This window comes from Salmo salar, chromosome 02 (assembly GCF_965601325.2).
Source record: "Salmo salar chromosome 02, fSalSal1, whole genome shotgun sequence".
Lineage (NCBI taxonomy): Eukaryota > Metazoa > Chordata > Actinopteri > Salmoniformes > Salmonidae > Salmo > Salmo salar.
In genome coordinates this window covers 34,400,709-34,426,523 of record NC_138292.1, presented here as the reverse complement: position 1 = coordinate 34,426,523, position 25,815 = coordinate 34,400,709, and the positions used below count along the sequence as shown (strand labels likewise).

The following is a 25,815-nucleotide window of genomic DNA, read 5'->3' as shown; positions in this document are numbered from 1 at the left end:
AAATGAACTGGAATAATCTTCATTTGATTCTTAATGTAAAATACCTTTTAAGTGGGGATTATGACTTTCACCTTGATTGATATCCACACTTTCAGAGAAACAGGTAACTTTTTGCCAAAGTGAGTATGAATACACAGTGGTTTAATTTAAACGTTTTTTTTTAAACTGTGCTCTGAGATCGGTGCACGGCAGATAGGAATTTCATAGGACAACTGGTACTAGTGGATGGAGACAGACATTAGAAGGGCAGTCAAACAACACAACAATGCCACCTCGGGTGCCTCTCTGTTTCAATATTGTGTTTCACTGACAGAGCTTGCCCACCATGACAAAGACTGACACTTAAGCTTAGTTAATGCAGTGAAGTGGAAGACGTTATAACAGTAGCGCTGTAAGTATGCAGGCGTGGGTATTTGGTGCTCTTAACACCAGGACAGGAATTACGTTCTTCTAGGCTACACTAATTTGATACTATTGGTGCGAGTCGACTTGAAATGCAAACTAAGACAATAGAAGGGCTGTGCTCAAATGGGAGAAAAACATTTTTAAAATAGAAAAACAACAAAGGCTATCGCAACCACAATGTTGGTATTTTGGTGCAGGTAAATTATGGCACTTGGAGCAGCGTATGCTTTGTGAACAGTCTCTTTCTTTCATTCTAAAATATACTGTAGCTAGTGCCTTTCATTTTTTGAAAAATGTTCCATAGTGTAGGTTCGCAGCAGCACAGCTTTGTTGAATCCAGACTTTTGTGTTGACAAAATGGAGGTAGTAGGCCTAGTGAAAATCCAGTGCAAGAGCAGCGAGCAGGGAGTACTCCTATGGACCCTACCACGTTGTCTTCCTAGAGCATGTGCAGTGGCTGATGTTCCAAGCTTGTGGGTTTTGCTGTCGGTGTTATCACAGCAGTGAACTAATGATCTGTTCTGGTGGACACTTGGTGGTTTCAGGCTTTGTGCTGGAGTATAGAGGTTTTACTAAGTTGCTGAGAGCCTAGGGCTCCTCTACAAGACATGGGGATTCATTTATTATTCAAATGTGCTTGTTAAATGCAACGTAACGTATTGTGCAAATTATGCTGAAATTAAGCTTTAGGATGGACATGCTTACCATCAAACTTCCATGTCCATTGTGTCTTGTCTAATTTGTCTTTCCACCCAAATGTATTCCTTCCAATCATTCAACAATCTTTCAAGGGTTCTTGGAGGCTGGTTTTGTTCCATGCACATGACCAATTTGTGTCAAGTACTTTGTGAATTTAGTACTACTTATTAGAGGTCGACCGATTATGATTTTTCAACACCGATACCGATTATTGGAGGACCAAAAAAAGCCGAAAGCGATTAATCGGCCGATTTAAAAATAAAAATCATTTAAAAAAAATAATACATTTGGGGGGGGAATAATGACCATCACAACAATACTGAATGAACACTTATTTTAACTTAATATAATACATAAATACCATCAATTTAGCCTCAAATAAATAATGAACCGATGTTCAATTTGGTTTAAATAATGCAAAAACAAAGTATTGGAGAAGAAAGTAAAAGTGCAACATGTGCCATGTAAAAAAGCTAACTTTAAGTTCCTTGCTCAGAATATGAGAACATATGAAAGCTGGTGGTTCCTTTTAACATGAGTCTTCAATATTCCCAGGTAAGAAGTTTTAGTTTGTAGTTATTATAGGAATATTTCTCTCTATACGATTTGTATTTCATATACCTTTGACTATTGGATGTTCTTATAGACACTTTAGTATTGCCAGTGTAACAGTATAGCTTCCGTCCCTCTTCTCGCTCGAACCAGGAACACATCGACAACAGCCACCCTCGAAGCAGCGTTACCCATGTAGAGCAAGGGGAACAACTACTCCAAGTCTCAGAGCGAGTGACGTTTGAAACGCTATTAGCGCACACCCGCTAACTAGCTAGCCATTTCACTTCGGTTACACCAGCCTAATCTTGGGAGTTGATAGTCTTGAAGTCATAAACAGCGCAATGCTTGAAGAATGTGAAGAGCTGCTGGCAAAACGCACGAAGGTGCTGTTTGAATGAATGCTTACGAGCCTGCTGCTGCCTACCTTCGCTCAGTCAGACTGCTCTATCAAATCATAGACTTAATTATAACATAACACACAGAAATACAAGCCTTTGGCCATTAAAATGGTTGAATCCGGAAACTATCATTTCGAAAACGAAACGTTTATTTCAGTGAAATACGGAACCGTTCCGTATTTTATCTAACGGGTGGCATCCCTAAGTCTAAATATTCCTGTTACATTGCACAACCTTCAATGTTATGTCATAATTATGTACAATTCTGGCAAATTAATTACAGCCTTTGTTAGGAATAAATGGACTTCACACAGTCAGCAATGAGCCAGGCGGCCCAAACTGCTGTATATACCCTGACTGCTTGCACGGAACGCTAGAGAAGTGACACAAATTCATGTTAGCAGGCAATATTAACTAAATATGCAGGTTTAAAAATATATACTTGTGTATTGATTTTAAAGAAAGGCATTGATGTTTATGGTTAGGTACATTGGGCAAACGACAGTGCTTTTTTCACAAATGCGCTTGTTAAATCATCACCCGTTTGTCGAAGTAGGCTGTGATTCGATGAGAAATTAACAGGTACCGCGTCGATTATATGCAACGCAGGACACGTTAGATAAACTAGTAATATCATCAACCATGTGTAGTTAACTAGTGATTATGTTAAGATTGATCGTTTTTTATAAGATAAGTTTAATGCTAGCTAGCAACTTACCTTGGCTTCTTGCTGCCCTCGCGTAACAGGTAGTCAGCCTGCCATGCAGGCTCCTCATGGAGTGCAATGTAAGGCAGGTGGTTAGAGCGTTGGACTAGTAACCGGAAGGTTGCAAAAACGAATCCCCGAATCCCCCCTGAACAAGGCAGTTAACCCCCGTTCCTAGGCCGTCATTGAAAATAAGAATGTGTTCTTAATCTGACTTGCCTAGTTAAATAAAGGTGTAAAAAGATAAAAATAATAATAATAATAAAAAATAAACAAAATATAAAAACAAATCGGCAAATTGGTGGCCAAAAATACCCATTACTGATTTGTTATGAAAACTTGAAATCGGCCCTAATTAATCGGCCATTCTGATTAATCGGTCGACCTCTACTACTTATCCTATCTATAACTCTACATACCAGTATTATACTGTGAGAGAAATTAATCTATTCATCTAGCTCATTGCTTAGCTAACCAGCCTTGTCTCTTTGTATCTCTGCAGGAACAACATGCCAGACTGTCAGAAGCTGCGGGCCAAGCTGAGGAGAAGAAAACGGGCGCGGGCGTACACCTGCCAGTGTAGCTGGCACTCTGCTCGAGACCTGAGACCTGAGAGAACAGCACCAGCTCAAGTGGGTCTGTGGGAAGCATGACATGTGACAGCTTTCTTTCTATCACACACACACACACACACACACACACACACACACACACACACACACACACACACACACACACACACACACACACACACACACACACACACACCACTTTGCAGTTACTTGAAAGTCAATGTCCTCTTGTTATAGACATCCCAACACATATTTTTGAGAATGATATAGGTCTTTCTCTGCATTACATTTAATGTGTTCTGGGTTTAAAGGTTAACAAGGTAGGTCTTCTGCTATCTTTAGAAATGTGATTTTAGCTAGCTCAGTTTTAAGAGCAGGTATATACCAAACCATATTTGTGTGAAAACGGTACTTAGGAAAGATGAGGCTAAATTGAATGAGTCTTATGTAAAAATAAATAAATAAATGTGGAGAGATATATATATTCTGGTAATATTTCAGTATGGTACATGCTTTTCTGTAGCCTTTCCTTCTCTGTCTTAGTTTCTATCTCCCTTGTCCTTTTGTTTATTTCCTCTTCTGTCCCTTTGAGTCAAATGCGTTCTCTTTTAAGGGATTTCTGATCTTACCATTCATGTATTGTGTATAATATGAAGGTGAGGTTAGTGTGGAGTTAAATGATGCAAACTTTTCCTGTTGCAGCTGTGCTAGACATTTAGACATAAAATATTAAACATAAAAGCATTACTTCACTCTGACAGTCTAGTAGTTGATACTTTATAAATGAATCATAATCAAATGAAGTAGTCTGTGGATAGTTGATTTAAATATGTACTAATTTATTAATCATTAGGGAACCATAAAAAAAGCTTAACTTCCAAAGACATTCATGGGATTTGTTGTGATAGCCCAGTCAGAAGTAGGTATTTTGGATGGTAAAAAATGTGCTCATATTATGTACAAAACATCTGCATATGCGTGTATACACTAGGCTATTCACATTTTGTCATAGTTGAATATATGTTGTATGTACTTATTTTTGTGTAACTTTTTCTCTTTGATAATATTAACACAATTGAATTTCAAGTTTAAAAAGTTTGATGTGCATTGACTGCTTTGTGTGGCTCAGGTCACCGTATTAAATCAATATCAGTGACAGTGCAGTTGGTTGACAATGCTGGTCATTCGGTGCAGTGGAGAAGCGAAGGGGGTTAAGACCGTTGGGCCAGTAACACAAAGGTCGATGGTTCGAATCCCCAAGCTAACGAGGTGAAAAAACATCTGTCTGTACCTTTTGAGCAAGGCGATTACACTTAATTGCCCCTGTATGTCTTTCTGGATAATAGCATCTGCTAAAATGTAAATTACTCTGTTTTTATAGTTCTCACTTCACTGCTATGTTTGATGAAATGCTAGTAATTTGTTATGTCATCGTAGTCACTGTCAGAAAGAGACTGGTCCGGGTCTTCCTTCACGGTAGCATCACCAATCCCCTCTTCATCTTGGACTTTTATGTTCTCATAAAGCTCAGAGGAGGATGAGCTGCTTGAATCATCTGTATAAAAGACTCACATTACCATCTACATACATCCACAATAGGCTACATGTTTTCAGCAATTGCATCTACAATGCCTTCAGAAAGTATTTATACCCCATTACTTTTTCCATATTTTGTTGTTACACAGCCTGAATTTAAAATAGATTAAATTTTGATTTTGTGTCACTGGCCTACACACAATACCCCATCATGTCAAAGTGGAATTATGTTTGTAGACATTAAGAAATTCATAAAAAATGAAAAGTGTTATGTTTGGGACAAATCCAACACATCACTGAGTACCACTCTTCATATTTTCAAGTATGGTGGTGGTTGCGTCATGTTAAGGGTATTCTTGTCATCAGCAAGGAGTAGAGTTTTTTTTAGGATAAAAAAATCAACGGAATGGAGATAAGCACAGGCAAAATACTAGAGGAAACCTGGTTCAGTCTGCTTTTCAATAGAGACAGGGAGACAAATTCACCTTTCAGCAGGACAATAAACTAAAACACAAGGCCAAATATACACTGGCCTAATTACAGTTTTGACTCAAATCGGCTTGAAAATCTATGGACAGACTTGGAAATAGTTGTTTAGCAATGATAAACAACCAACTTGATAGAGCTTGAAGAATTTAAAAAAGTATAATGTGCAAATATTGTAGAATCCAGGTGTGCAAAGATTTTAGAGATTTACCCAGAAAGACTCACATCTGTAATCACTGCCAAAGGTGATTCTAACATGTATTAACACAGGGGTGTGAATACTTATTTCAATTAAAATAGATTTTTCATTTTCTAAAGTGCAAACATTTCTGAAAACATGTTTTCACTTTGTCATTTTGGGGTATTGTGTGTTTTTATTTATGTTATCCATTTTGAATTCAGGCTGTAACAAAGTGGAATAAGTCAAGGGGTGTGAATATTCTATGAAGGCAATGTACATTACAGATAGTACATGACTCTAGAATCTACTGCACAGTTGTGATCCATGTAGGGGAATACGGGTACCTGGTGCCGCCATTGAACATAACTTAATGTCAAGGACTAGGCTTAATCTTTGTCAAGGGAACCTACCCTTTATGATAATGCATCAATGTTTGAACATTTGAAATCACCCCTTTGTATTAACGGCAAAGCCACAGGAAATAGGGGTGCTGAGGGTGATGCAGCACCCCCTAATAATTCAAAATGGAATAATAAATGAACAATTCTAATTGAACAAAAAAAAGTACAATTAGAGAACTAAGCCTTAATTACTCCTGTATGAGCGGAGAAAGATACTAATCTTCACTCACAGTCGCTAATTAGCCTGTTCTACTCCCGACCAAAAGCCTGTGACTTGTCAATGTGATTTTGTTTCACCTGAATCTCCATCTATATTTGGTTAATTCTCTGGCTGGGCAAATAAGTAGAGGTGGTAGCTCATCTATTTGTTTGCTCATCTATCACTGATTTAGAAACATTTAGCATGCAATAATGTACCCTAAATCAAGTGTAGGCCTATTGTTATGCTCGGTCGCGTATAGGCAACTCCAAAAGCCAGCAGTGGTAGTGAAATATGAACGGGAGACTCATGCTTTTGAAAGTATAGATTGCTATTATTTTCTATGGGTATCATGATGAAGACTCTCTCAATGTAAGACCCTACGCCTGCTCCCTATCAAAGCGGAGTGAGGGTAGAAAAGAGATGAAACGTGGATCAAAAAGCATGGGCTTGCCTTGGGCTCTGTTTCAAAATCACGTTTTTTTAATATGACAGCAGTTCTACACGTTGCGTGACGCAAATTGTGTGGGAAGAATATTCTGGATTTTATTCTGTTATATTTCATTATATTCTCAGCCTACTATAAAATATGTGTGTTGACTGTGACCAGTGTAGCCTAAGTGTGTCTTGTCTGTTTAATGAACAAAATAACTTGATTTTATATGCATGTCACAGCCACAATTTTATTTTTACAGGCAAAATGCCGTAAAGTCCGTCTATAAAGGGTATTAGTGTCTGTAATCTAATTGACTCTGTCATTCTGAGGTGTAGCTCTCCATAGTTTAATGGCAGATTAGAGTGAAAAACAGAGCCGGCTAATTTCCTCCATCTGAATGAGGACAGTCTCTCTCTTTCTCCCTCCCTCTGTTGGATTCAAGCATGTGCCTGCTAGAAATACTACCCTTTCCATTATTCACTGTGATAGTAAATCTGCCGAAAACTAAAGGAATTAAGTACAATTTAAATCCTCACAGATGTTTATACCCCATACCCAATGGCCTCATCTGTCAGACTACCTTAGTTCTTTGAATTTAGTTTTGACACAACTTGAAATCACATTGGTTTATGAACTTAGAGAAACCTTTTGAATATGATTTGTTCTGTTTCTTTCAGGGATTACACCGGTGGTCGTCAAATTGATTTGTCAGCTTTTGAAACACAATATGACGCCAGCAAGGAGACTGAGAATTAGTCTCTGCAGGGAACATTACACGGTTCAATGGAAATTCTGTCCACCTTTGAAACACACAAGCACAGACTCATCAGAAATATCAGGTACCTTGATTTTGATTGCTCAGTAGGTGGCAGCTCCTGTTCACAGGCTGTTGCTGATCCTGGTGTGTACCGGTTGGTTGCACAGGGGAATGTGTATAGGTGTTTTCTGAGGAGGAAATGTGCTCCCAGTGAAGTAATTACGAATCTACATATTTTCTCCCCAAAACTTTCAAGATAATACTTTCATGTACTGTTCTGTAGTGCAAAAGGCCTTTGACGTTGTGTCTACCCCATCCAGTGTTTAGACACAGCCAAATGAATTAGGTGGTGTTCTCGTGATATTGACTTGAACGGACCTGACTGTAGATGCTGTTTCACTGCCATCTCCACGTTGTAGTAGGATTCCCCAGATGATGTACTACTACTCGATCCCAAGGATGGCTCTCTTCCACAGATCAAGTCTGTGAGGGCAGTTTCTCTCAAATCTGGACCTGGGTGGTTAGCATTCCACACAGTTACTCTGTTAACCTTGATTCATGAGAATGGATTTCATAGATGCACTGACTGACTCCACAAAAGCATTTTTGGACTACAGTTATTTTGTTTATTTTTTGCTGCATTTGTGGTTGAGCATTTTAGACTGACCTGAGTCCAGCAGCTCCTTCTCCTGTGTCTCAATGTTTTCATAGCATTCCCCAGAAGATGTGCTGGATGACACCAGCGAATGCACTGGACATACAAATGGTTGTTAGTGTTAGTATGTTACAAAAGGGCTCTTATTCAACTTTTCTGTCACCATGGCAAGTTTTTAGAAAATGCTAACTTTTCTGATTTCTTGTTCTGCTAACGGTTACAGTAAGGTCCCAGATTTTAAGAGGACATTATGTCCTTTTAAGACTAAGAAGAATCTGTCTGACATGGACACAATATGATAAAAATCTGGTTCACCCAACCTGACAGTAACTTACGGCTTTGGGCGGCAGGGTTATTTTTCTCAATGCTGTCGATTGTCTCAGCAACAATATTATATTTCTCAGGAGAGTCAGAAGTCTCTGCTGTCTGCGTGGTTTCCCATGGCTCTCTGCTTGTGCTTCCTCCATTGTCAAGGACCCTGACTAATGAAAACATAAAATACCATTTTGGTTGGCACTGTGAGCAAGTCCTTGGACCACTTTCTCCCTTAATATCAAGTTTAATTTCCCCAGTTTAATTTCCCATTTTTTTTCTTTTAGAATTGCACTATTTATCCAAAACTAGGAAGATGAACTGACCAAGTGCAGTAGCCATGGCAACAGAGGGTTGGTCATTGAAGTCATAGTTTTCATAGTCAGAGTCACACGAGGCGTCGGCGTCATTCTGAGAGGGCTGTTTGGAATGGTACTGTGGAGCTGCATGAAAGGCCACATAGAAAATGTATTTTGACAAATGGGACACGTGAACTAATAAGTCATTTCCTAAAATTGCAAGTAACTAATGGGCACAGAGAGGACAAGTGCATCGGTAGGAACTCACTGTAATCAGCTGTGTCCGTGGTGACTGTGAGGAGGTTGACTCTCTCCCCTCGGTCAGTGTGTTGAGACTGGATGGACAGCTGGCGGCCATCTTGTCTTTGGTGAACCAGAAGTGCTAGTAATGAAGGGAAAGTTTTGTCTTTGAAACTTCTCTCTACCGAAGCTAGGATAATAGGTTTGTTGGCCTTTCATGTGGTATTGTCCTTATTTTCTTGTCCATCTCAAAACCAATTAAATATTTGAATTAGACCACCGTCACATTATCATTATCAAACATTATCATCCTTGTGAAATAATAAATGCTGCTTTTTTTAAGTTGGTGTGAAAACAACACTAGTGGTGGGACTCTCTTAATGAGCAATCAACCAAGCCAGTGGTATGCATACTGTTCCAGTTGGGTGATTTCCTTTGGGTACTGTATTGAATCACATTGTGTTGTTGTATTATCATAATTGGCAAACCATTGAGAAGAATATGTAATACCCTTCAGACAAAGCAGTTTCTCAGTGTTAATTACTACTCATTGATGATAGCCTGTTTGTTGTTGTTGGTGTGAACAAATGGGGAGAGTGACAGTTGAGTCTGAGGCAATGAAAGAGAAAGAAAAACGATGACTCACCAGCTCTCCTCCTGTAAGACAGGAAGAGTGAAGCATTGGAGAGGAGTGTGAGGAGGAGGGCTATAGACAATGCGATGCAGCCCCAGACAGCAGCTGTGGGAGGAGAGGACCAGCTCTCTGCACTGGTGACTAGTAGAACTGAGCCTGCTGGAAACAAGAACAAATCATAGTACAGACTAGATAACAAATTCTTCTTGACTAGTGCATATGAGCAGAGCAGACACTCTTGGTGTATTATTACACAGATGGAGGGTCGTGTGTGTCAGCATCTATTGAAGGTACCTGTGGTTGAAGTCTGGGTGTTCTGTTCTGCCGTCTCGTTGCCTGGTCGAGATGGAATTCCTGTCAGGGAAATGGAGACGTCCTCGAGGTGTTAGAGAACTAGAATGTATAACAGATGCATGGCTCACTTCTCTTGAGTGTTCAAGGCACTCTTGTTTGAAAGACGGGGAACATTTTTGCTTAAAAAAAACATTTGCTCAAAAATGGTAAATCCAAGAGGAGTTGTGTTTGTCCATCTGTGTATCTAATGATCTATTGAACCAATATCTGACTATTATTCAAAAGTTAGACATTTCAGTCAGTCATTTGGCAATTACTGCCAGGAATGTGTGCGTTTTCTCTTTAAAAAATGTACTTGAAATGTGTAGGACTCACATATTGATGGATATAGCCTTTTGAGCAGGCCTACATAATTAACTATCACTTGAGGTGTTTGAAATGGATCGGAAACATGGTCAACAAGCCATGGCCTTGACAGAACTGGAGTTTCAGACATACTAAAACGCACACTATACATTTAGCAAAAATTGTTCATTTAGATGCAAGATTCAAAACCCATGGAAGTGCCGAACAACTGTTGTCATGTTGAGGTCAAGGCAGTTTGGATGTTTTCTCACCAAGGAACTCTTGAACTTGGCTCCCAGGTTGAACATCTTTCATTGAGGGTCTTCCTCAGACAGAGCTGTTGTGACGTGGTATTGACGTGGTTTGTCTACTGTCTGAGTGACATGCATTACTTAGGCCTGTGTGTTTTTGTGCTGCCTGTGTGTGTTTCTTTTTTTTTTCGTTAATGAAAATAACAATAATTCATATGCAAAGCAGCTGTCTCTTTTCGGCTTATGACCTCTCACATCATCTGATCTCTGCATTACTGTAGGAGGATTTGAAGCTTGTTTGTCAGTATCAGTGCTGAGTGTGACTGAGACTGAGTGCTATCCATTCAGACACGCTGATAAGGTCACGAGCCAAATCATTCTTGATTCGCAATCATCAGAACCCTGATTGTCGACATTTAGCGTGCTGAACATCAGCGCTAAGATGATGGGGACCTGGTTCGCCACCAAGACACCGGATGTTCAATCATGGTAATGTATTTTACATGTTATTACTGCACTATCCATATTCAGACCAATCTAAAGATAATATAAAAACACTATGACATGATTGTGAATACAGTAACTGACAATGATAATATTATTGCTGCAGGCTTACCTGAACAAACCACTGCAGCGTCCTCTTTGTGTCCACAGTTGTTGACTGTCCCCATGGAGGGACACTCCCATAGGTTCCGCTCGCTCCCCCCACAGTTCACCTCATCTAAGAGAACCTGACCAACACCCGCTTCAAAGGACCCGTCCTCCCCACTCACATTTAGGGCAGAGCCACAGCCCAATTGAGCACAGACCACGCCCCCATCTCTCAGGTCCCAACTATCGTCACACACCGTTCCCCATTTTTCCTCTCTCCACAACTCCACCCGTCCCTCACAGTGGTGTGAGCCTCCAGCCAATCGCACGGCCTGGTGCCCTGAGGAATGGACAGATCAACCAGTCAGTTCATAGATCATCAGATAACCTCGATAGAAGCTGGGCCTCACTCAGGATCATTAAAAAGCAGCTTGAAAATGGAAGCGTGCTGAAGGGAGGAACTTGTTGCAAAGCGTCCACAAAACACTTGAGACGGCTCATACGATGGCGCTCCATGGCATGCAATTTGCAGGCGTTACTGCAACAAAGTGTTTGTGGTTGCTTATCAACAGCGGTAGCTATTACTCTTGCTCAAGATAAATTGTTCCGATCCACTCATAAGCTTTGCAATGAGGGTCTTACCACAGGTTATCTCAGTCAGGTTAGAGCAGTCTGTGTATGAGAGCTCTGTACAGTTCTCCACCAGTAGGTCTCTGTAGGCACACTGGCTCAGACACGTTGAGCTGGAGTAGTTTAATGTAGCTGTGCCATTCTGTCGGAGCTCGTACACTGCCCCGCAGCTCAGGTTGGTACATATGTCCTCCGCCACTTTGGCCCACTCTGCAGACCCAAGGTCAAAGGTCACTGGCCTCCACAGCCCTCGATGGAGCACCTCGACAACCCCAGAGCAGTGCTGAGATAGCCTGGGGGGGTGAGATATGGCTGGAGGAATGGGGAGATGCAGAATCAATATGAGAGTGAAATACAGATGGTTGTTTATATTTCCCCATGTAGTGTAGCCACATGTACAGTACATGTTATACAGCATAATACACACACATACCCACACACATTGAATGCCCTAGCTGTTTGTTGGCCTATCGGTTGCTGTGCTCTTTGCAGACGTTCAGCAGAGCAGCCACATCCTGTGAGTCATGTCCTGTGGAAATGTCACTGGGTGGTGAATTCGGAGGGGGACACTGAAGTCGACCAACCTGATTCTAGAAACACCACGGGACCAAATACTCAGTGGTTTCACACCATGTGACACTGGAGCCTTTGGTACTGCATCTCACACTTCAGTCTTCACTTTTTTTCCCGGTTTAAATGTGGTGGAATTGAACTTCATTTAGGTTCAACAAATAGAGAATGAAAACCAGGTTAGTGTAGTATGATTATAACTGAATAACTGATTGATAGCATTTTCCTTCAAAATCTGAATCCACCGGACCATTTCATATCCTCTATGACACAAATGACAATTCACCCATTCTATTTGTATTTTTATTTTCTGTTCGTGTGTTAGAGAGAGCATGTTGATATGGGATGTTCCTCCCACTTTGCACTAATGGAGCCTTACGCATCATCATCATCATAACCCTCAGAACAATGAAAATATCATCTCACTATGGCTTATTTGCTGGTGACTTGTATCATTATAGTAAAACAAATGCCTTTGCCTCATATCATTTCGATCTCAGTATAATGACTTGTGACCAATCAAGTTCTCTGCAGGATTGTTGCTTGAGGTTGTCTCCTCCCTCTAAGAAGCACACAGACACCTTACCCATTCATCCCTCTATTTTAGCACCTAGCAATTTGACTGGATGAGCACGAGGGATTGGATTTTGGGGTTTAGGAAGGAATGGGGGGTTGTATTCAGAGAGTAAGATCGATGTAGATTGCAGTGGCCTTCGGAACCAAATGAAGCTTGATTGGAGGCTTAGGTTCTGAGGATCTTTTTAGCATAAAACCAACCATTTAAATAAAATTGGAACTTACTTAGATTGGATGTCTGCTGCTCATCAGTCTCTCCTGACCCAGAGAATTTCCCCGGAACAGAGTGGTCTTGATTTAGAAAGGCTGAAATATGACAAGCAACAACAAAGTAAACTAAGATAAATGAAAAATGATTGTAGTTATGAGTATTAATGCAGCTGTCCAATCAGTTATTTCATCTTACCACGTGTTGTCAATGCTATATGAAGCCCAGGACACACAGCGATACATTAAACAGGTTATTGAATTTGGCTCTAATCAGAATAATCTTTTCCATTTTGTAAACTGTCTGTTGATGGTATTTCAAGGTGGCTACAAAATAGTCCCATTAGAAGGATATAATATGGAGTCTGTAAATCACTATATTTACGTTGGATTTTGTAACAGCTATTATCAACTGCCTCAATTAGTTAATTTAGTTGTTAGATGGATATGCCATGAATAACATCTGTGGCTCAATGTTGAATGAAACAATTTCACACTAGCAATGTTTGAGGAATCAACGCAGATAATGAATCATCTTTGTGAAGCAAAATAATCGTTTGTTCATGCTTTAACCCATGACACAGCTCTCCTCCTCAGAAAGCAATTCATATTGAACTATCACTTTGTTTATGTATCACTCTGTGACAAATTAGTGATTCATACAAAAACATTTTACGTTTCAGCCAATCATTGTTTACTAAGGTTGGTTGATTTGAATTCCCTGCACTTTTATGTTGCGTCAAGCCGTCTTTGAATCTTAGCTAGCGAGTGTTCGATGAATCGTATTGGCTGTTGCAGTAAACTCCTTGCATTGGGAAGTAAAGTAATCCTCTGTAAGATTATGCAGCATTTAGCCTACACCTAATTGGCATCACTCCGGTCAGTCCCTTTTTGTATGAATATGTTATTACTTTCTTGAACACACCAACACATGCTGTCAAAAAGTAGAATAAAATGAAACAAACAGAAATGAATTGTAAAATATGGTGATGTTGAAGCATAATAAAAAAGCAAATGTGACTCCACTGCCAACTATTTTGATGTGCATATCTTTAGTATTATCGAACAACTCATACAATTCTAAAACACATTTGATGCTGTGTTTGATGTACATAGAGTACAACCGTCATACTTTCCTTCAAAAGAGCCAATGAAGATAATATAATTGAATACAACAAAGTAGAAATATTCTATTAAACTATGTTACCTTGAGAGAGAACTAGAAGTGACAGAAGTATTGGCGTCCTGAACAGTTCCATCTCACAGAAAACAGTTAGGCCGGGGTCCTTTGAGCATACTCCTCAACCGGAAACAACTTTGTTCTTTTAATATTAATAACAATCAAACGAGAAATAATGCACGTTACTGATCTTATCATGAATTAAGTAGTGTGCTATATGTCAGAACTTGTGTACTCACTATATTTCTGTTTGCACGGCTGCAACTTGTGGTTTTCCACAAGCATCGTCTCTGACACAAAATCAAATAGGCTTCTGTCTGTAGAGCACACTTCTTTCTCAGACACAGACTGGCTTTGAGATACACCCACTGTCTTACACACAACTACAAGATGTTTAATTGTTGGCTAACACCCACGACAACTAATTTTAACCTCCCAACAACGCTCAAAAAAGGTTGAGTAAACAAACAAATTCATATGCAATTTAAAAGAGGTTTACCCAAATTACTATTATCTCCTTATATTGATAAAGAGGAGCATGTAAAATGAATCGGACCCTGTTTTAGGATTCAGGAGAACACAACAATACATCTACTTGAAAAGCCTTATATGCCAGAACATTTTTGAGAAAAGCTGTAGATGCTGGCAATACTAAAACTATATTATTACAGTCTAAAGAAGAAGAAGAATTTAAGCACTGTTTGTGTGACTGTGAACAAAGACCAACTCCAATACCATTCAGCTGGTAAATTATAGGCCCAGAGTAGGGGAACGCATGGAAGGCCTGCCATACACAGTAATGGAATCTATTTAAGGCTATTTTATGATAGCACTTCAAACATCCTGAACTTCAGTACGCATAGGCCACCATTATTACCAATAAAGACTAAAACAAGAAAAAGTTTCCCTTTATGTGAGGCAGCTGAACTTAACTTGAATGGACTAGGCCTTAGCTTTACCATAGCCTTATATATAATTGAGTACCCATATACCAAAGGTCATTTCATTTGAAATAAAAAGCATTTATCCCGTTCTTGAAGACACCTCACAAACCTGAGGGCCAGGCAGGAAGTTATTGTGGAACCTTCCTCATCCACACAGCCTGGGCCTATTTCAGGGAATCTAATTAACACTATTGAAGCTGCCTGGAGGCAGGTTTAGGGACGTAAATACAAACTGCCTTAAGTCAGCCCAAGAGTCAGAGAAAGTGAATCATGCTTCACACACCTTCACCCTGTTTCACCCTAACACCCTTTAGAATTGTGTTTCTATTCAGTTGGCTTCTCATTTCATTTGATTCATCACATAGCGCCAGAAGACCTTGGGTTTCTTAATGCTCTCCATGAAAGGTGACTTCACTTTTAATACAATAACTTCATACTATATCAACCATAACAAATACAGTCAACATACAGATGTAGGATATTAATTTGATCACCCTGTTGCAGGAGAACCTTCCTGCATTGCAGGAAATGTAAAACTAGTAGTGTATTTGAGGTTTAAAAAGGCGGCGGAAGTTTGTAATTTCCACTTTGAAATTTGAGACTTGATTTTCCCCTAGGAAAAATATCAACCCCTATACATGTTTTAAATTAATTATAATCCACATAATAATTCTCATTTCTTGTTGCTGCAGGATTATTTTCAATGATGACATTCACTTCTGTCGTCTTTCTTTCATCTCCTCTCTCACCCCCACATCTCATTCCTTTGTATCTTTTGGGGCAGCTTTTATTTAGCTTAATACATGACTGACAACATCTAAACCGCCGATGGCAAGGTAAATAAAGGATTGTCAGGATGTGACAGATGGGTGACTTGCCCAGAGTTGTTCTGGGGGCAGAGTAGACTTTTTAAGTCATATGTCAATCACATCTCTCCTAAATGACAGCTCTGCAGACATGCCTGTGACATGATGGGAAAATATATAATCAACTGAGTATCCTAGTGACTGATACAACAACCATATAGCCTTTTTTCAGTTAGGTAAGCTGAGGACAATGAAAAACCTTAGTGTTTCAGAGTTAATTATTACTTGAGTTAAACCTATATCTTAAATTTGTATTACAGTACCTTTTATTGTTATCCCTGCAGAGTATCTCCAAATGATGCCATGAAGGTTCGTTCCCATGACTAAATGTCTCTTCCTTTTTATATGATAATACAATTCCTACCTACCTTTCCAGTCTGGTGACTTTATCACCTCCCACTGCCCTCAGGGCCTTGCATAAATCAACGCAGACTCCGTCATTAGCATAATGCGGTCACAATCAGACAATTGGCAATAGAGATTACCTGTCACTGAGTGGGGCTTGAGCTGTTCTCACCTTATTAAAATGATCACTGTTCCTCCCAATGAAATTGGTATTATGGTCTCCTGGTCTCTTTTATTACATTTACTGTTCCTGCCATTCCTATTGATTAATGAAGGAAACAGTGTTTCAGCTTCAGAGTGATAATTTCGACTTGAACTCTTATTAATCAAAATAAACAAAACCCCAAAACAGGTTGAATATTGCATTCTGCATTCAAAATAGTACAGCATTATGAAATCAAATGTTTTAACAAGTGAATTATTTATGTTCCAATTACAATTACCCTTTCACCCCCATTTAATCTTACTTATGGTGTCCCTTTGTAAACTTAGGAACCCTATTCAATCACATGTTGTATTAATAAAAACAACTCTTGCACTGACAGAATTGTTTTGTTCCCAAAACTAAACAATGTTTTCAGGAAACTCAAATGCATAAAGTTTAGAACTCTTTGGTTGTCTACGCTGTCGTGCTACAGGACAGCTATCTGTTAGGAAATCAATGAATAGTGTGTAGCTTTGATGTCTACCTTCTCCAGTTTTTGATGGGGAAACAATTTCTGGGAAATGTATGCTTCACAAAATGCCAGTAGCCCAGCAGGCAGACACACAGAGATTCTATTTATATAAATCATCAACTCCCATCTGACTGAGCCGCACCTCGATTGAAATGAAATTGATAATATTGGACACTGACTGAATACCAAGCATGTTGGTTTGGTAGTGCAGCTAATATGTTGCCAAGGAATACGAGAATTTGAACAAAATGATTATCAACGAGATTCAGCTAAATGTAATACATGGAATAGAATAAAAAAAGAAATGAAAGGACTTGATTACTCTCCTTTCAGAGAAATTCAGTAACCATCTCTTTTCCATTTATTCATGTTTTGATTTGTTTTGTAAGAATGTTTCAAAGAGAACTTGTGATTTTTTTCCAACTCTTCTTTGTGTCAATCTTTATTTTTTGAAGTTTTACATAGAGTATATGCTTTATTAAAATGTCTTGCACAACTCAAACATGAATTGTACTCCCTTTTTGAACCAGCCCCAGCATTTGCAGTGGGGCTGTACTACTCTACTGAAAACAGTAGAGATTGGAGCCAATGTTATGCTTGAATAATCCAAAAAGGTTTTGGAGAAATGTCCAAGCACGGTCTACACTGAATACGTCTAGATCATTTACCAGAATTTCAGACTGAAGTCAAAATGTATTTTCAGTTTTATCTTAATTCTTCCCTTTTCGGACATATGCATAGTCTGTTTTATGAGGACCGTTTTTTGCAAACTAGAAATCTGGGTTAAAGGATAGGAAGAAAGAGCACATGGTAATAAGTGGTGAAGATATTCTGGAGATGGTGTACAGCAGTTTGGAGAGCATCCTAACCATCAACATGACAGTCTGATACAGCAACTTGAATGTGAGGAGTAAAAACAAGCTGGACACAATTGCCAGCCAGAAAAATCATCGGTCAGCCACAGGAACAGCTGGGCAACCTCTTCCATAGGGCAACCAAAAGGAAGGCACTGACTGTTGTTAGTGACCCGTCCCACCCTCTACACACCCTCAGTTCAAGAGGCTTCCCTCTCACATTCTGATGTTATATTGTGCTATAGAGAGCAGATACAGTTGAAGCTGGAAGTATACATACTTAGGTTGATTAAAACTCGTTTTTCAACCACTCTACACATTTCTTGTTAACAAACTATAGTTTTGGCAAGTCGGTTAGGACATCTACTTTGTGCGTGACACAAGTAATTTTTCCAACAATTGTTTACAGACAGATTATTTCACTTATAATTCACTGTATCACAATTCCAGTGGGTCAGAAGTTTACAAACACTAAGTTGACTGTGCCTTTAAACAGCTTGGAAAATTCCAGAAAATGATGTCATGGCTTTAGAAGCTTCTGATAGGCTAATTGACATCATTTGAGTCAATTGGAAGTGTACCTGTGGTTGTATTTCATGGCCGACCTTCAAACTCAGTGCCTCTTTGCTTGACATCATGGGAAAATCAAAAGAAATCAGCCAAGACCTCTGAAAAAAAATTACAGACCTTCACAAGTCTGGTTCATCCTTGGGAGCAATTTCCAAATGCCTGAAGGTACCACGTTCATCTGTACAAACAATAGTATGCAAGTATAAACATCATGGGACCAAGCAGCCGTCATACCGTTCAGGAAGGAGACGCGTTCTGTCTCCTAGAGATTAACGTAATTTGGTGTGAAAAGTGCAAATCAATCCTAGAACAACAGCAAAGGACCTTGAAGACGCTGGAGTAAACAGGTACAAAAGTATCTATATCCACAGTAAAACGAGTCCTACATCGACATAACCTGAAAGGCCGCTCAGCAAGGAAGAAGCCACTGCTACAAAACCGCCATAAAAAAAGCCAGACTACGGTTTGCAACTGCACATGGGGATAAAGATTGTACTTTTTGGAGAAATGTCCTCTGGTCTGATGAAACAAAAATAGAACTGTTTGACCATATTGACCTTCGTTATGTTTGGAGGAAAAAGGCGGAGGCTTGCAAGCCGAAGAACACCATCCCAACCGTGAAGCACGGGGCTGGCAGCATCATGTTGTGGGGGTGCTTTGCTGCAGGAGGGACTGGTGCACTTCACAAAACAGATGGCATCATGAGGTAGGAAAAGTATGTGGATATATTGACGCAACATCTCAAGACATCAGTCAGGAAGTTAAAGCTTGGTCGCAAATGGGTCTTCCAAATGGACAATGACCTCAAGCATACTTCCAAAGTTGTGGCAAAATGGCTTCAGGATTCACAAAGTCCTGACCTCAATCCTATAGAAAATCTGTGGGCAGAAGTGAAAATGCATGTGCGAGCAAGTTGGCCGACAAACCTGACTCAGTTACACCAGTTCTGTCAGGAGGAATGGGCCAAAATTCACCCAACTTATTGTGGGAAGCTTTTGGAAGGCTACCTGAAACGTTTGACGCAAGTTAAACAATTTAAAGGCAATGCTACCAAATACTAATTGAGGGTATGTACATTTCTGACCTACTGGGAATGTGATGAAAGAAATAAAAGCTGAAATAAATCATTCTCTCTCCTATTATTCTGACATTTCACATTCTTAAAATAAAGAGGTGATCCTAACTCACCTCAGACAGGGAATTTTCACTAGGATTAAATGTCAGGAATTGTGAAAAACTGAGTTTAAATGTATTTGGCTAAGGTGTATGTAAACTTCCATCTTCAACTGTATGTCTGTCTTTCCCCTCAGCTTTGTGGAGCACCAGTCAAAGCTCTGACATCTCCCCCCATCCCGGCTCTGAAACTATTTCCCCCTGGCAACTCTGTGATATTGCAGTAGTACTTAAGTCGTTTTTAGGGTTTCTGTACTCTACTTTACTATTTATATATTTTTTAACTTTTACTTCACTACATTCCAAAAGAAAATATGTACTTTTTACTACTATACATTTGACACCCATAAGTACTTGTTACATTTTGAATTCTCAGGCAAGACAGCAATATGGTGCACCTATCAATATAATGGGTTGTCATCCCTACTGCCTCTGATCTGGAAGACTCACTAAACACAAATAATGCATTTGTAAATGTCTGAGTGTTTGTGAGCCCCTGGCTGTCCGTAAATTAAAAAAAACAAGCAAATTGTTCTGCATGGTTTGCTTAATATAAGGTATTTGATGTATAGCATTTACTTTATACTTTTTCTCAAGTATGAAAATGTAGTACATTCTCCACCACTGTACTTAATTAAGTACATTTAAAACCAGATACTTGTAGACTTACTGAAGCAGTATTTTACTGGGTGACTCACTTTTATTTGAGTAATATTTTATTAAGGCACTGTATCTTTACTTTTACTCAAGGATGACAATTGAGTACTTTTTCCACCACAGTCTGAAAAGACAGTTTATTGGATGTTGCTGTGAATTTATGGGGCTGGTAATTGACAGTGGCAGTTTGAGTTGATGGTGGAGATGAATTGAAGACTGAACTGAAATGATAGTAGGGGTGGGTATATGGGAGAAGGTGATGACAGATATAAGAGTGGTATTTGTGTTGACACATCTTCTGTTCCCACTCATCCCGTCTTTTCTCAGTCTGTGTAACTATGTCCAAGGCCTGCCTGTTTCCTGTGTGTGAGTAGGTGGGTGTCTTGGAAAGTAAGTATCCACAGTCATTAGGCTTGAAGAGACATGTTTCATTTTATTTAAAAAATGATGTGAAAAAGCTACGTTTTCAGGATTTCATTCATAAAAAGATCAAATATTTCATATTTGTAAAAATGTTACTTCTAAAGAAAAGTAGAAGCAGTAAGCCTATAAATCTTGATATTTTCAGAATGGGAAAACTCCAGGGGAAATAAATCAAAAGTATATCATTAACTGCAGCGTCAGTCGTTCCACCAAACCCATCTTCATTTGTGTCAGGTTTTGTTAAAAACTTTGGCATTGTTTTAGCACTATCCATCTTTATGCACGTTCGCTATTAGTCTTTTGGGGTGGGGTTTTAAACCACACTATAAAGTGCTCGGTTAAAGTGCTTAATAGTGACTCAAATGACTAAGACAGGAATGAACTGACACTATATAACATCTGATTATAATTGTATTTTTCACTGGCCTGGGTGGCCCCTCACAGGAGCCAGGGATGGAGCTAGATCTGCTCCATGGTTGGTCGGTCCGCTGCCTTAGTGCTCAGGCACCAGCGAATCAGCTGACAGCACTCTGGTGGAGAAGAAGTAACAACAGGTATATGATTAGACAGAGGATAACTCCACAATCATCTGTTTTAGTATGAGGTTACATCATCTAGCCCTTTATGGAAACCTCATCATCTCCTACTTCATCCAACCCTCCTTCCCTCAATCTCTGACTGGGGAACAGTCCCTTGGTGAAGCGCACGCGGCCTTTGATGGTCTCTCGGATGGTGCTGAAGGGCAAGAAGCCACACATCAGGTTGTAGAAGGTGATGCCCACTGACCAGACAGTACCGGGCAGGTCCAGCTACTGTCTCTGTAGGAACCACTCTGGAGGGGTGTACTCCAGGGTGCCTGAGAGGGGGGGGGGGGGGGGACAGACACAGGAAATGTTTTATTCAGTAGCCTTTTAGAAAGTATTCTGAGAGCGTAGGCCAGATGCTGAAATATACAATAGGGCTAAGTGGAGTTTCCGTCATATTGCTTCCACTCTCACTGAGCAATTCTTAGTGATCTGCTCTCTCAACCACCACATTCCCTCCTTACACTCTCCAAGGTCTCTAACCTGCAAAGTCCTTGAAGGCTGTATTCTTCAGCAGGTCTCCACAGCCAAAGTCAAACAGTTTGACGTGCTGCGAGTCAGTCTGGATCAGCAGGTTCTCTGGGTTGACGTCCTGGTGCAGGACCCCTCGCTCTCTGCAGTGGTTCAGCACCCTCAACAGCTGCACCATCACCTGGCGCGCCACGCCCTCGCTCATGGTGCCTCCCCGGTCCTGGCAGAAGGTGATAAGGTCCTGGCAGGGCTCGGGGCGCTCCAGCACCATGATGTAGCGTAACGGCTGGTCAAACCACTAGCAGCTGCGTGATGTAGGGACACTGTGGCACCACGTTCACCTGCTTCACCAACGCCACCTCCAGGGGCAGGGGCCCCTCATTGCCCAGGCTGTGTGTGTGCAAAGGAGGAGGGGGAGAGTGAACTGCTGTTTAGCAATTGCAGTTAGGCCAGCATTAGTAGAGAGAACTGATATAAGCCCTACAGTAAAATCAACCAGTACTAGGCTAGCACTCACCATGTCCAGCTCCTCCTCAGCTTGGGCTTTGGACACATACTTCCTGTGGGACAGGAATAGCAACAACAGTCTTAGTACAGCTGTTACATGTAAAATGTTTTGATGTTATAACGTTCTCAGTGCTTTCATGAAAGTAATACAAAATTAACTCATATAGGAGACAGCTGAGGTTGGTCAGGTATGACGAAGATATATAAAGTGATTGAAGGAAAAGCAGTTACACCATCATAAAAAGCCATTATGAAAGAATGTTGTCAGGCTGCTTAGCTGCACTGTGCAATTAAAACAGACATGAGTTATTTTCCCTTAAACTGTGTGGTTCCAGCCCTGAATGCTGATTGGCTGACAGCCGTGGTATATGAGACCGTATACCATGGCTATGACAAAACATGTATTTTTACTCCTCTAGTAACCAGTTTATAATAGAAATAAGGCACCTCGGGGGTTTGTGGTACAGTTGAAGTCGGAAGTTTACATACACCTTAGCCAAATACATTTAAACTCAGTTTTTCACAATTCCTGACATTTAATCCTAGTAAAAATTCCCTGTCTTAGGTCAGTTAGGATCACAACTTTATTTTAAGAATGTGAAATGTCAGAATAATAGGAGAGAGTGATTTATTTCAGCTTTTATTTCTTTCATCACATTCCCAGTGGGTCAGAAGTTTACATACACCCAATTAGCTTTGCCTTTAAATTGTTTAACTTGGGTCAAACGTTTTTCGGGTAGCCTTCCACAAGCTTTCCACAATAAATTGGGTGAAATTTGGCCCATTCCTCCTGACAGAGCTGGTGTAACTGAGTCAGGTTTGTCGGCCTCCTTGCTCGCACACGCTTTTTCAGTTCTGCCCACAAATTTTCTATGGGATTGAGGTCAGGGCTTTGTGATGGCCACTCCAATACCTTGACTTTGTTGTCCTTAAGCCATTTTTCCATAACTTTGGAAGTATGCTTGGGGTCATTGTCCATTTAGAAGACCCATTTGCGACCAAGCTTTAACTTCCTGACTGATGTCTTGAGATGTTGCTTCAATATATCCACATACTTTTCCTGCCTCATGAATCCATCTATTTTGTGAAGTGCACCAGTCCCCCCTGCAGCAAAGCACCCCCACAACATGATGCTGCCACCGACGTGCTTCACGGTTGGGATGGTGTTCTTCGGCTTGCAAGCCTCCCCCTTTTCCCTTCAAACATAACGATGGTCATTATGGCCAAACAGTTCTATTTTTGTTTCATCAGACCAGAGGACATTTCTCCAAAAAGTACAATCTTTGTCCCCATGTGCAGTTGCAAATTGTAGTCTGGATTTTTTTTATGGCGGTTAAGTAGCAGTGGCTTCTTCCTTGCTGAGCGGCCTTTCAGGTTATGTCGATGTAGGACTCGTTTTACTGTGGATATAGATACTTTTGTACCTGTTTCCTCCAGCATCTTCACAAGGTCCTTTGCTGTTGTTCTGGGATTGATTTGCACTTTTTGCACCAAAGCACGTTCATCTCTAGGAGACAGAACGCATCTCCTTCCTGAGCAGTATGACGGTTGCGTGGTCCCATGGTTTTTATACTTGTGTACTATTGTTTATAGAGATGAATGTGGTACCTTCAGGCATTTGGAAATTGCTCCCAAGGATGAACCAGACTTGTGGAGGTGTACAATTTTTTTTCAGAGGTCTTGGCAAATTTCTTTTGATTTTTCCATAATGTCAAGCAAAGAGTCACTGAGTTTGAAGGTAGGCCTTGAAATACATCCACAGGTACACCTCCAATTGACTCAAATTATTTCAATTAGCCTATGAGAAGCTTCTAAAGCCATGACACCATTTTCTGGAATTTTCCAAGCTGTTTAAAGGCACAGTCAACTTAGTGTATGTAAACTTCTGACCCACTGGAATTGTGATACAGTGAATTATAAGTGAAATAATCTGTCTGTAAACAATTGTTGGAAAAATTACTTGTGTCACGCACAAAGTAGATGTCCTAACCGACTTGCCAAAACTATAGTTTGTTAACAAGAAATTTGTGGAATGGTTGAAAAACGAGTTTTAATGATTCCAACCTAAGTGCATGTAAACTTCCAACTTCAACTGTATATGGCCAATATACCATGGCTAAGGGCTGTCGTGCCTAAGAACCACCTTTTTATTTATTTTTATTTAACTAGGCAAGTCAGTTAAGAACAAATTATTTTTTACAATGACGGCCTAGGAGCAGTGGGTTAACTGCCTTGTTCAGGGGCAGAACGACAGATTTTTACCTTGTCAGTTTGGGGATTTGATCTAGCAACCTTTCGGTTACTGGCCCAACGCTCTAACCACTAAGCTACCTGCCGCCCCAGTCAGCCCTTAGCTGTGGTATATTGCCCATATACCTCACCCCCTCGTGCCTTATTGTTTAATTTTACGTCAAATATACTGAATAAAAATATAAACACAACATGTAAAGTGTTGGTCCCATGTTTCATGAGCTGAAATAAGATCCCAGAAATGTTGATTACACACAAAAATCTTATTTCTCTCAAATGTTGTGCACAAATGTATTTACATCCCTGTTAGTGAGCAATTCTCCTTTGCCAAGATAATCCATCCACCTGACAGGTGTGGCCTATCAAGAAGCTGATTAAACAGCATAATCATTACACAGGTGGTTCTTGTACTGGGGACAATAAAACGGCACACTTAAATGTGCAGTTCTGACACACGACACAATGCCACAGATGTCAAAATTCAGAGGGAGCGCTCAATTGGCATGCTGAGTGCAGGCATATCCACCAGAGTTGTTGCCAGATAGTTGAATATTAATTTCTATACCATAAGCCTCCAACGTCATTTCATAGAATTTGGCAGTATGTCCAACCAGCCTCACAACAGCAGACCACGCCAGCCCAGGCCCTCCACATCCGGCTTCTTCACCTGCGGGATCATCTGAGACCAGCCACCTGGACAGCTGATAAATATTTCTGTCTGTAATGAAGCCCTTATGTGGGAAAAACATCATTCTGATTGGCTGGCCACCCATGGCTGTGCCACTGCCCAACCATGTGAAATACATAGATTAGGGCCTAATGAATGTACTTCAACTGACTGATTTCTTCATATGAACTGTAACTCATTGAAATTGTTGCATGTTGCATTTATATATTTGTTCAGTATAATTACAGGCTTGTTTAATGACTGGGTCATTCTTCCTGATTTGCAAGGGAGCAGATCAAGATCTTACTAAATGAAAAGAAAGTTGAGATTTTCTACTAAAAAGAAAAGTCAGGTGAGGTTGTGTAACTACTTTCCTACACTGCCACTGTTAGGAAAGGAGAGGGGCTAAATCTGCAGGATAGATGGAGCGAAAGACCGAGAGGGGGGGGAGCAATTATATTGACTGACAGCCCACGAGGAAATAAAATGTACTGTAACAGGATGACCTAGGTGAGAATAGGCCTGTCAATACAATGGCCCAAGGCATGTATTACAGCAGAGCAGTCTCAAATGCTGAGTCACAGCTCAGTCCCATTTGGGTTCTAGCTCAACACTGGGCCCTGTGTTTGTTCCTGTGTCAGGTCACATTGACTTTGGGTGGCCATGTCACAGTACAAAGGAATGTGAACCACTACTCCAGAGGAATATTTGG

At 40.3% G+C, this 25,815-nt stretch overlaps 1 protein-coding gene and 1 pseudogene across 1 annotated transcript; both read right to left on the bottom strand.

The window, feature by feature from the left end:
- Positions 1 to 4,150: 4,150 nt before the first annotated feature.
- On the bottom strand, positions 4,151 to 14,475 carry LOC106581307 (uncharacterized). Its single transcript, XM_045702646.2, has 14 exons — positions 14,355 to 14,475; positions 14,143 to 14,250; positions 12,954 to 13,034; positions 11,595 to 11,894; positions 10,978 to 11,292; positions 9,766 to 9,825; positions 9,484 to 9,630; positions 8,866 to 8,979; positions 8,625 to 8,741; positions 8,322 to 8,468; positions 7,999 to 8,082; positions 7,710 to 7,844; positions 7,418 to 7,519; positions 4,151 to 4,890 (listed from the first exon to the last, which is right to left on the bottom strand). The coding sequence occupies exons 2-14, from the start codon at positions 14,192 to 14,194 to the stop codon at positions 4,748 to 4,750; spliced, it is 1,797 nt and encodes a 598-aa protein (XP_045558602.1). The 5' UTR covers positions 14,195 to 14,250; positions 14,355 to 14,475; the 3' UTR covers positions 4,151 to 4,747.
- Positions 14,476 to 20,667: 6,192 nt separating this feature from the next.
- LOC106580608 (serine/threonine-protein kinase pim-3-like) lies at positions 20,668 to 22,234 on the bottom strand (annotated as a pseudogene).
- Positions 22,235 to 25,815: the final 3,581 nt, after the last annotated feature.